This window comes from Vulpes lagopus, chromosome 5, assembly GCF_018345385.1.
Source record: "Vulpes lagopus strain Blue_001 chromosome 5, ASM1834538v1, whole genome shotgun sequence".
NCBI classification, from domain to species: Eukaryota; Metazoa; Chordata; class Mammalia; order Carnivora; family Canidae; genus Vulpes; species Vulpes lagopus.
The window spans coordinates 68045507-68056611 of NC_054828.1; the positions used below are offsets into that span (position 1 = coordinate 68045507).

At 58.8% G+C, this 11105-nt stretch overlaps 1 protein-coding gene across 4 annotated transcripts; it reads right to left on the bottom strand.

Annotated features, from left to right (window-relative positions):
* Positions 1-124: 124 nt before the first annotated feature.
* GLI1 (GLI family zinc finger 1) lies at positions 125-11105 on the bottom strand. Of its 4 annotated transcripts, none has more exons than XM_041755701.1 (12): positions 10816-10945; positions 7382-7505; positions 7059-7151; positions 6384-6579; positions 5973-6117; positions 5540-5629; positions 5312-5449; positions 4843-4992; positions 4073-4237; positions 3323-3553; positions 2471-2738; positions 125-2075 (listed from the first exon to the last, which is right to left on the bottom strand). In XM_041755701.1, exons 2-12 carry the CDS (start codon positions 7476-7478, stop codon positions 331-333), a joined length of 3318 nt encoding a protein of 1105 aa, XP_041611635.1. In that variant the 5' UTR covers positions 7479-7505; positions 10816-10945; the 3' UTR covers positions 125-330. The 4 variants fall into 4 exon arrangements, with proteins under 4 accessions (XP_041611635.1, XP_041611636.1, XP_041611634.1 ...); XM_041755702.1 differs by having other exon boundaries at positions 6384-6604; XM_041755700.1 differs by lacking the exon at positions 7382-7505 and having other exon boundaries at positions 6384-6604; positions 10816-11105.

Below are 11105 nucleotides of genomic sequence, written 5' to 3' on the forward strand. Positions count from 1 at the left end.
TTGAGGGGTTGGGATAGGGTGGGGGAGCCTCCCTAAAAAGGGAAGTGAGTAGATTAACCCCTACTTCTCTTCTCGTTCCTTGTCATCATTCCTCCCCCAAGATAGTAACAGGTAAAGGAGGGCACTTTCTGATGCAGTTCCTTTATTATCCAGAAACAGTGTCATTGTCAAATTCCTCCCCCAAACATATACAGACCAGAGAGTATACACCCCCAACCCATACCTCCCATGCTGGGGCATCCCAGGGAGCTATGGCTCCTCCTCCTTTCCTTCTCTGTGGGGATGGAAACCCCTTAGGCAATGGATCTGTGGTTGCTGGGATTCCTCTCTTTAGGCGCTGGAGTTGAGGAATTGTGTCTCCCCAGGCAGGGATCCCAGTAAGATACTCATGTTGCCCACAGCCATGTTGGGGGGCCCAGAGGGAGGTGGGGTGTGTTCAGAGCTGTCCCCCTGATCATGGGAAGGAGGAGGACTCAGCCCCTGGGCCTCATCCAGAATAGCCACAAAGTCCAGCTGAGTGTTGTCAAGGTCAAGAGAGTCCAGAGGGTTGCATACCTGCCCTTCGGGAGGAGCGTACAAGGCAGGACCCCCTCCCAGCCTGCCCACCTCAGGATGACCACAACTGGGGTTGGTGCCTCCCACCTTGAGGGTCCCATAGCAAGTGGGCAGTGGGGGCAGAAGTCGGGGTGGTGCTGCTGCTCTATGGGAAGTCTTGTTGGCCCCCACTGTAAAATTTTCATGGCACGGTGGAGGGGCAGGATAGGAGCCTGACTTGTGATTGGGCAGGTTAGGTGCAAAGCCAGGCCCATATGTGGCCACTGGGCCCTTGGCAGGGCTTGAGCTAACCTGGGAACCCCCTAAAAACTTGGGACTCTGGTAGAGAGTTTCCTGCACTGGGGGATCTACCCTGCCCCCACCATCCCAGAGCAGTTCCTGTTGAGACTGAACATAATTACACACCAGCTGAGCCTTGAGTTGTCCGGTGGAGTGACTGGGGGAATCAAAATCCAGGGCAGGCCTGGGTTCTGAGGGAAGATAATCAGGGGGTGGCTGGGTATAGGCACCTGACTGGGGATACTGGGGAGGAGGAGGCTGGGGGTAGTGGGAGAACAGAGGCTGTGGGTGAGGAGGCCCATCACTGGGGTGAGCATTGAGGCAGGGTGCCAGTCCTGTGGAATCAGAACCCACTGGACACCCTTGTTCCGGCTTGACCTGCACTTGTCCATAATGTTCAAGACGAGGACACTGGCTGTAGACTCCAGCTGGAGCCTTGGGGCCTGGGTATAGCCTGGAGTGGGAAGGGAACTCACCCCATGGTTCAGAGGGTGGTTCAGGATAGGAGACCTGCTGGGGACAGGGGTTTGGCCCATAGTTGGTGGGTGGGCCAGGCCCAAGAGGTAGGGAGCCTGGACCCCTAGCTCCATAAGGTTCAGCCGCTGCCCCCTCAGGTCCCCCAAATCCCAAAATATCAGTAGGTGGGAAGTCCATATAGGGGTTCAGACCACTGCCTATCATGGAGGTCCCACCTTCTGGCTCCCCCCGTAGCCCTCTGGTATCCATGGCGACATTCTCAGTGATGCTAGGGGGCTGTGGTGAGTACACACCGGTTGCGAGTTGGTGATCGAAGTTCCGTCCTCCTCCTGCCACGGTGGGAGGTGTGTGGACACAACCCAAGCTCTTGAACCGCTGGACTCTGGCTGGGGCAGGGCGGTCAACAGCCCGGGCCGGGTCACTGGCCCTCCGGGTGACCCCTGCATTGGGGTTGTATCCTGGATACTCAGCCCGGCTTCTCCAGGGAGGTGCTGGGAGACTCCCCATCCCATCCAGGCTGGGCGCTGCCGTGGGTGGGGTCCCACCTCCCCTGGCGGAAGCATATCTTGCCCGGAGCAGGTAGTGCTGGGCAGGCGCGAGGCCGGGCAGAGAGGATGCCCCGTTCTCTGGTGGGGATCCAGGGGGGTAAGGGGAAGCCAGGGAGGAGCGGCGGCTGACAGTATAGGCTGAGCTGACGCTACTGGAGCTGCTGCTGCGGCGGTCAAGAGAAACGGGGGGGCCCAGTCGGCGGGAAACAGGGGTGCCTACAAGGGAGGAGAAAAGGCAGGGTGGTCAGGGAGCCCTCTGAACCTCACCCTGCCTCCCCCACGGGACGGCCTTGGCCTCGGATCCCAGGGACAGGCTCCTTAACTCTGACCACCCAGTTCCGGCTCCTTCCATGCCCTTTCTATGTTGCAGAACCACCGCGAATGGTTGCTTAGATTGTACACTACACAGCCCTAGGGAACAGCGTTCCCATTATACTTTGTATATCGTGATTACCTGATAGATGGAAGGAAAGTGTCTTTCTGAGGAAGGGGGACCTTTTTCTAATTGTACAAAGGTGCTACAGGGCAGCCCTGAGGAGTGAAGTCCTCCTTCCAACCTCAGAGAAGGTCCAGATCTCAGCCCAGCAACTACCCCTACACAGAGGTCTTACCAGTGTGAGTCAGGCTGGGGAGTTTGGGGCCCCGGGGCCCTATCGGCCGAAGTTGATGCAGCTGGTCCAGTCTGAGGTTCTCAAGGCGGCGAAGAGTGGACAGACTGGTGCCAGCCACGCAAGGCCCCTCATCCAGGCTGGACAGGTCCTCGGTGCTGCCCCCTGCATTTCCAGTCATTTCCACACCACTATCTGTATTGGCTGCACTGCCTGCTGGGGAGTGGTCACTGCTGCAGGACGACTGGGCCCCAGGGCTGGGCTGTGGCTTCTGTGGGGGAAATGAGGGCTGAGGGCGGCCCCTACAATCCCCCCACCCGGCCACAGTTCCCTGAACATGGTGAGTGGCCAAAGCCTGTGTCCCAGTGACTGCTGGGACTGAGGGCAAGCTCGCAGGCACAGGGAGGGCCGAGCAGATGAGGGCTTTGGGCAAACTGGAGAGGAGTCGATAAGAGCCTAGGCTGGAGCACAGACTGCCTCGGCTCAAGGCTCAAATCCACACTTCGTTCTGTGACCTTGGATAATTTGTCTCTATGCCTGAGTTTCGTCATCTGAAAATGTGGAAAGTTTCCTTTTTGTGAAGTTGCTGTGAGGACTTTGTGAAATTACAGTCATATTACGTGTGGATTGTACATGTAAATGATACATAAATTAGAATAATTTACTAAACCCCATGTAAGAGTTTGTTGAGCCAATTAAATAATTAATTATACTAAAATATTTTGATTTGGGGTAACCCAAGGACCACCACTGGGATAAGAGACTGGAGCACTGTCCACAGGAGAGTGCTTTATGAGGGGGACACAGAAGAGTTGGGAGGGGACTGGAAGGACGTGGGCACGGAGGCCAGCTCACCATGGCTCCCTCCGGCACGGTCAGTCTGCTCTCTTCCCTGGTGGGGCCTCCATCCCGCTCCCTCTTGGGCTCCACAGTGGAAAGGGATGGTGCCCTGGGCAGGGGGCCATCTCCTCGGTGCCGCTTGGTCACATGGGCATCGGGACCATGTACTGTCTTGACATGTTTCCGGAGGGAGCTGGGATCCGTGTAGCGTTTGGTGCAGCCAGGGAGCTTACACACATATGGCTTCTGTTGAGTAGACAGGGAAGAGAGCAGGCAAAGGAATCAGAGCAGGAGAGTGCCGGAGGAATGGGAAGAAGGGGTGCTGTCAGCTGGGGGAGAGGGGGTCAGGGAGGAATGCACAGCACCCAAGGAATTAAGGAGAGAGTGGGATCCTCAGAGCAAAAAATGAGAGGATCAAGGGAAAGATTTGGAAAACCGACAGGCAAAAAAAAAAAAAAAAAAAGGAAAACCGACAGGCCAGGTCTGGGGGGCCTCATGAAGTCAGGAGCTGAAGGGACCAGGGTCTTCTCCAGGTGGAATGGGTCTATTTAGGTTGGCCCTTTGGCTGGTTAGAGATAGGGGTGGAGTGGGGTGGTTAGTGGAAATTTTTGGTTTCAGAAAGACCATATCTGGGTGAATTAGGCTGCGGGGGGGGGGGGGGGACTCACCTCTGGAGTGGGTGCTGAGCTAAGGGATTTCTTATGAGGGAACCTCCCCAGGAGCTGGCTTCTCAAGTGGGGAGGGTCTCTTAGGTGGGGCATTCACCTCATTGGAATGGGTCCGATTCTGGTGCTTGGCTCGGTCACTGGCATTGCTGAAGGCTTTACTGCAGCCCTCGTGCTCACACATGTATGGCTTCTCTCCCGTGTGTGACCGTAGGTGTGTCTTCAGATTTTCGAGGCGTGAGTATGACTTCCGGCACCCCTCAAACTAGAGAATGTCGGGGTCAAAAGAGAGCTCTCAGACAGAAGGACGTGGAGATTAGAAGAACCATAAATTTCAGAAGGGACATCCATCAGGGGCTATGACTCAAGGTGAGAGAGCGATTCCCCAGAATCCAGGGAGGAGGGCAGGGGGAGCTAGGGAGACAAGAAGCCAGGTGGCATCCATCCTGGCATCCATCTGGGGCTGCAGGGACGTGGGGATGGCAGTGAGCGGCTGGAGTCAAGCCAGAGCACATCTCCCTGCAGGAGAACCTTAGGCTTTCTTTGGATGGGGTCATTCTGGGACACTGAGCCTCTCCATTAGGCAGAGGAGCAGACACAGTGCCTAGGGCCCAGAGCACTTCAGGGGGCCCACAAAAGTGTTTTAATCTCTTTTAAAAGCAAGGGAAGAAGAGCGTTTAGGTCTAAGAGAGTGTTCTCATACCCAGTATCCACATGTTCATCTTTCTACAAACACAGTCATAAAATACAAATCTGAATACTGGTTCCCTGAGGCAAGAGTTCCTAAGATCCAGGAGTCCTAGGAGCTCTGCCTGGGTGGGGAGCCCCAGTCTAGGGAGGGAGCCCGAGCTTGGGAAGGGGGTGCCTCACCGTGCACTTGTGCGGCTTCTCGCCGGTGTGCCTGCGCATGTGCACTACCAGCATGTACTGAGCCTTGAAAGGCCTCAGCTCCCTGGAGCAGCCCCCCCAGTGACACACGAACTCCTTCCGCTCCCCATGGATGTGCTCGCTGTTGATGTGCTGAGGAGGAGATACAGAGGCTCTCTGAGGCTCCCTTCTGCCCCCAAGGTCCAAAAGACACCTTGACCCCTTGACCTTCCCAGCCGGCCTTATTCCTGCAAGGCTCCCCATCATGGGGGAAGAAGCGGCAGAAAGAACATTCCGGTCCTTCCAGGTTTCTAAAACAAAGCTGCAGCTCCTGAGTTTCTGCCTACCTGACTGGCTACTCAACCTCTGGCTTCAGTACCCTTGGAACTCCGGCCCTCAGCCTAACCCCACAGTGTCCCACCAAATGTCCTACAAGATCCAGCCAGCATTCCTGTTACCCCCTGGGGCTCACGTGCACCAGCTGCTCCTGGGAGTCAAATTCCTGGCTACAGCCAGCCCAGCGGCAGACCGTCTCATAGGCAGATTCAGGCTCAGGCTTCCCCTCTCTCTCCAGGTCCTCCCGCCCATCCAGCATCCCCAGCAGGGGATCCTAGGGCAGAAGAGGCAATCCTAGGTCACTTGGGTGACAGCTTCGGTTTAGCTCAGGTTTCAGAGTTAAAGTCACCCTCCCCTCACTTACCTGTGTGCCTGTGGAGTTGGGGCTGGACATATCACCCTCCAAGGGCTCCTCTGGGCACTTGCTAACCAGCAGGTCCAGCTCAGACTTCAGCTTACCCAGGGGAAGAGGTGAGGGTGATGAAGGTAGAAGTGGGCAGAAGGAAGAGGGAGCCCAGCCAGGTCTTCCTGCCCTGAGTGCCCCCACCCAAGCAGCTGGAACCCCTGGGTTTGGAAGAGACTTCCTCCTCAGACGGCACCGGGATGGGCAAAAGGTGGGATCTCATCTGGAGAGTCTGATTCAGCCCCAAGGAGTGAACCCCAGCAACCATATCCCTTTATTTTTGTGCTACTGAAAACTTTTATCTGCCCTGTCCTTCCTTCACCCCTCCCCATAAGGCCTGCCGCCCACCCACCTTGAGCTGAGGGAAATTGGGGAGCAGTATGAGGACTCTCACCTGGCAAGTCGGGAGGGGTCCCCGGGACTGAGGATGCGGCATCATCCCACCCTGAGAAGGGTCATGGGGACCACAGGGCTGGACCCCGAAGGAAGGCGAGGTCCCTTTTTGATGATTCATCTGGGGTGGGAATCCCAGAGATGGGCTGAGGAGGAGGAGGAGGAGGAGGAGGAGAGGCAGTTACTTAGGACCATCATCTCAGAAAGTTTCAGGAGTTCTTGGGCTATTTTGGAGTGTGTCTGAAAGACGTATGGGAAGTGGCTGAGGCAGTCTTGGGGAAGCACTGAGGAGGGCTTCAACACCTTTGAAATGATAAGGATTCAAATAGGGCCAGGTGCTTTGGAGGGCTTGAGGCTTTTAACGGGGTTTGGTAGGGTCTTTAGGGGCCTCTTAGCCCAAGGCTCTCTGCACCTCATGGTGCCGATGGAGAGGTGACCATAGGAGCCCCCGGGAGATGCACAGCGTGAGTTGATGAAGGCCACAAGGGAGCTGGGTGAGGTGCGGATAACTGTCTGCAGGTCCAGGCTGGCGTCTGACAGAGGTGAGATGGAGAGTGCCCGCTTCTTGGTCAACTTGACTGCACTTCGGGGAGGAGGAAAGAGTGGGGCTGGAGCAGGAAACAAGGGAGACAGCTGTGGTAAATGGGGCATGTCTTCACTGCACTCAACCCATAGGTCCTGACTCTCAACAAAAAACATGACACATGACTCTGTTTTGCCCTACTGACCCCATCTGTGACCTCCGCATCATGCCCTGACCCCTTGCTCCAATCTCCAAGCATTTCCTCCAAGTTAGATCCCCCGCCCCTTGTCCCACCCACTTTCTCTTTAAAAGCAAGTGCCCCGGGAGGCCTGGGTGGCTCAGCTGTTGAGCCCCTGCCTTAGGCCTGGTCCTGGAGACCGGGATCCAGTCCCACATCAGGCTCCCTGCAAGGAGCCTGCTTCTCCCTCTCCCTGTGTCTCTGCCTCTCTTTCTCTCTCTCTGTCTCTCATGAATAAGTAAATAAAATCTTTAAAAAATAATAAAAAATTTTAAAAAAAAGCAAACACCAGAGGGGCAGAAAGGGAGGAGATGTTGAAGCCTTACCCTCAGTGCAGCTGGTGGTCTCTCTGGCTGGCCCATAACTGTGGGGGCCGGACATGAGGTTGGCCTGGTGGCAGAAGGGCAGACCGGGCAGTCCTAGAAAAGAGAGACAGCCAGCATGGGGAATGGGAATGGGGGACACACAAGGCCTCACCTTCACACCCCAGAAGAGGCTCCATCCTATATCCCAAGCCTATATGACATGGAGGCTTGAGTCTTCTTGTGGATTAGAAGCCTGCACGGGGCGGGAGATGGAAGAGGGATGCCTGGGGCTGGTTAAGAGAGCCCCTGGTCCTCAGGACCTGGAGGTTGGTATTTGCACTGACCTTCTGTCCCCATGCTGGGGGCCTGACTGGGGAGGGGCCGGAGACAGCAGGGCTCGCCATAGCTACTGACTGGCGGTGGGGTCATCGAGTTGAACATGGTGTCTCAGAGGAGAGTGTGGGGACACTGTAGGAAGGGAAGGGAGATCTGCAAGTTACAGAGGCAGGAGGGAGATAAGGAAGGTCAGATAACTAAGATCTAGAACCCTGGGCAGGGTCCCTCTAAGACACCTGTCATGGAGAATCAACGTGAAATGAACATCCCTTAGCCAGAGGCAGGGAGAGGAAAAGAGCCCCAAAGAAGCAGAGGCAGTCCTGAGTCCTGGGGATCCTTGTGGGAACGGAGTGCCATCTTTGCCTGAGTGGTCTAAGTGCACGTGCGCGTGCGCGTGCGCGCGCGTGTGTGTGTGTGTGTGTGTGTGTGTGTGTGTGTGTGCCCGCGCGCGCAGAGGGGAGGGTTATGGACCTAATGAGCCTGTATGAGCCTCAGGTTATTTTAGGCCGTGGGCCCTCCACATCTTCTGGCTCTGACCCGGGGCCGGCCTTGAGGGGTGGGATGGGGAACCCCTGGGGAACCCCTTTGCTGTCCTCCGTTCCTGCCCCGGAGCGCCCGTCTCCAGTCTCGGCGGCACCCAGCAGAGGGAGCTCTCGCCTCGGGCCGCGCCGGGAGGGCAGTGGGCCGGGAGGGAGCACGGAGGAGCGGCCCTTCTCTCTCTAAGGCAGAAAACCGTAGAGAAGGGGCTAAGGTTTCTGAGGGGAGCCTCCCGGGTCTGTTGGGTACAAAGAGTGGAAACTGGTGTTGTCCTGGGGCAGAATGAATCCGGGCGCCCCCCTAACTTGCTCTGTTTGGGGGGAGCAGGAAAGGGCCAGCAAGAGAAAGGCCCTGGGAGAAAGGAAGGCACAGCCACCGTCCCGGGGAGAAGAGCTGCGGGAGGAGAGGGTTGGGCCGGCGCTTCCCTCCTCAAACTCCGGCTTCGGCTCCAGCCCGGGTTTTCCCGCCTCCCGGGGCCGAGGGTGGGGTGGGGTGGGGCGGGGTAGGGTGGAGAGCGCTCGGGAGCGGGCCGGCCGGCGCGGTGGGTGATCCCGGGATGCTGGGATTTAGGGTAAGGGCGGGGTGAGATGGGGAGCGGAACCCGGACCCCAAGACGCAGCCCGAGCCCCGCAGCCCGGACCGTACCCTTCCTAACTCCACCTTTTCCAGCGCAGGGCCGACCCCGCATCCAAGACCTCCCAACTCGACCTTGGCACTTTGTGTGTGTGGGAGGGGGGGCACAGCTGGCTGGCAGCTGGATAGGGGGACACTTCTCCCGCCTCCTTCCTCTATGACTCACCGGGGGAAGGAGGCGGAGCCCGCAGACGACCCCCCAATACTAAGGAGACTCCCCCAAACGTGCCTACTCGGGCATCTTCCCGCGCCACTGCCCGCCGCCGAGGGGCCGCGACTAAACGGGGCGACATCCCCGCTCGCCCACGCGTGCCACAGCCCACCCACGTCTCCCCTTCGCCCTGGCGACAGGAAAATCTCGCCAACGTTTCCAGCCTCAGTTACGTTTTTTTCTGGGGTGTGGATGAGAGCGCAGGCCGGGGCAGGGGGCTGAGGGTCGCCCTGCTGGAGCCCTGAATCACCCTCGGCGTCTCCCTACTTTCCGGAGGCCCCCTCGCACCCCCGCTCCCCAACTCCCAGGAGTAGGCCCCGCCCCCTCCTCCGGGTCCCGCCTTCCCCGCCCCCGTGCCTCCTCGGCCCACCCAAGTCGCCGCCGCAGGCTCTGGCTGCAGACGGCTCCGCTTCCCCCGCCCGCCCGGGAGCCCAGTGGAGCGAGCCGCGGCGGAGGGGGCGGGAGGGGGCGGGGGGGCGGGGGGCGGGACGCATTCTTCCCTCCTCCCCTCTGTGCGGCCAGAAAGCTGGCAGCGGCGCCCGGGGGGCGGCGGGCACTGTTGGAGGGTGGGGGGGGTCCCCGTGGCGGGGTGGAAAGGAAAGAAGAATCCAGAAACTATAGGGAAAGAAGGTGCCTGGGTAAATAAAACAAGGTGTGTATGGGAAGAGGGAGGGGTCAGGACACCTTGGGTTCTGATGATCGCAGCCGGCTTCCCAAGGGTTAACCCCTCCAGACCCCCGGGAACCCCTTAGTGACGTCAAGGGCGGGGTCTGTACTGCCTGGCTAGGGATGCCGGGGAGATAACTGGGGGGGTGTCTCTGGACCCCGCCCCCACAGGGAAAACCACCCTAATTCCGGCCCTTACAACTCCCCGGGGAAATCGCCCCGCCTTCCCCTCCCACTGGACAGTGAAGATTATCCTATGAAGACCCCCAGTTCTCCAGCCCCCAAAACCTTAAGTCCCCAGTCACTATGGGATCCCCTTTCCCTAATCCTGTCCCCAAAGCCAGCGGCCCAGGGCGGATTGTTTCGGGGTCACCGGGCCTGAAAGAGGCTTCAGAGCGGGGAGCAAGGGCAGGCAGGGTGGTCTGAGGCGGAGGAGGGGCCTCGGCCCCCAGCTCCGTTGGGGAGGGGGGTCCAACCGGGATACTTAGGCAGGCAATGGCCAGTGGTCCCGCCCAGTCCCAGTAGGGGTCTCCCTGCGGCTGGCCCAGCTGTCCCGGTGGTCCTGAGGTCAGAGGGTCAAGCCAGGGTCTCCTCAGCTCCGCCTTGGCACCCTGACCACGGCTCTGGGGACTCAGGAGTCCTGATTCCTTGAGGAGCCTTCTAGGGCCTAAACGAGACTCCGACCCCTCCAGCCCCCTTCCTAATCCAGAAGACGCTCCGTTCCCCCAGAACACATGCACCAGCAAGCGCATCTGTCATAAGACAGGTCAGGGGTTCAAGCCGAGCCATCCCCCACTGGTTTGTCCCCTCGCACACACCCGTCTCCACCCCACCCAGGGCTCTCTCCGTGGCTGTTCCCTCCTTTCAGAAACCCTGACGTCTCCTGCGGCCCCGACACCTAGACTTCCCTCTCTACCACGCAGACCTCCAGCTAGCCGTCCCTCCTGCCTCTTCATGCCAACCTCCTGGAAGTGACCTGTCCCTAATACATAGGAGAGGCGGAGACAGACAAAGAGATCCCCGGGTGCCTGGGACAGAGACACAGAGACTGTCAGAGGAAGGAGAAGAAGAAGAAGAAGAAGAAGAAGAAGAAGAAGAAGAAGAAGAAGAAGAAGAAGAAAAGAAGGAGGAGGGAAGAAGAAGAAGAAGAAGAAGAAGAAGAAGAAGAAGAAGAAGAAGAAGAAGAAGAAGAAGAAGAAAGATACAGGGAAAGGGAGATACAAATGAAAAAAATCCTTCAAACTTTCTAGATCTCGGCCCGGGCTCTCCCACCCCCTTTGTGCCTGGGTGCCCCGGGTCTCCCTCTGGGCTGGCCAGAGCCCGTCGCGAGCAGGGCATCCCCTCGCCCCCTCCCCCACCGTTCCCAGGTGGTCCCCCGCCCGCCCCCCTTCTCACCTCCTTCTGGGCGCCGGGCTCGGGATGCGCGGTCCAGGGCTGGAGTGTGGGCTGGGGGGTGTGCGGTGGGGAGGGGGGGCGCACAGGGCCACGGCAGCGCAGCCTCATGCCACCCCCACCCCCTCCTAACCTGGCCGCCAGCCCTCCCGCCGGCCCAGCCCGCCGGGCCGCGAGCCGGGACCACCCGCGAGAAGCGCAAACTTTTTTTTTCCCTTTTGCAGAAACTTTTTCTCGCTCAGGCAGCTGGCGCGCCGCCGCTCTTCCCGCTCGCCTCTCACCTCCCTTCCACT

Excerpts from the sequence above, each read along its gene's own strand:
- GLI1 (XM_041755700.1), bottom strand. The coding sequence starts at position 10,923 with ATGAGGCTGCGCTGCCGTGGCCCTGTGCGCCCCCCCTCCCCACCGCAC. Across the intron at positions 7,152-10,815 it reads AGCCCGGCGCCCAGAAGGAG|GACTGCCCGGTCTGCCCTTC; the intron begins GTGAGAAGGGGG and ends TCTCTTTTCTAG. Across the intron at positions 5,630-5,972 it reads GACCCCTCCCGACTTGCCAG|CTGAAGTCTGAGCTGGACCT; the intron begins GTGAGAGTCCTC and ends CCCCTGGGTAAG.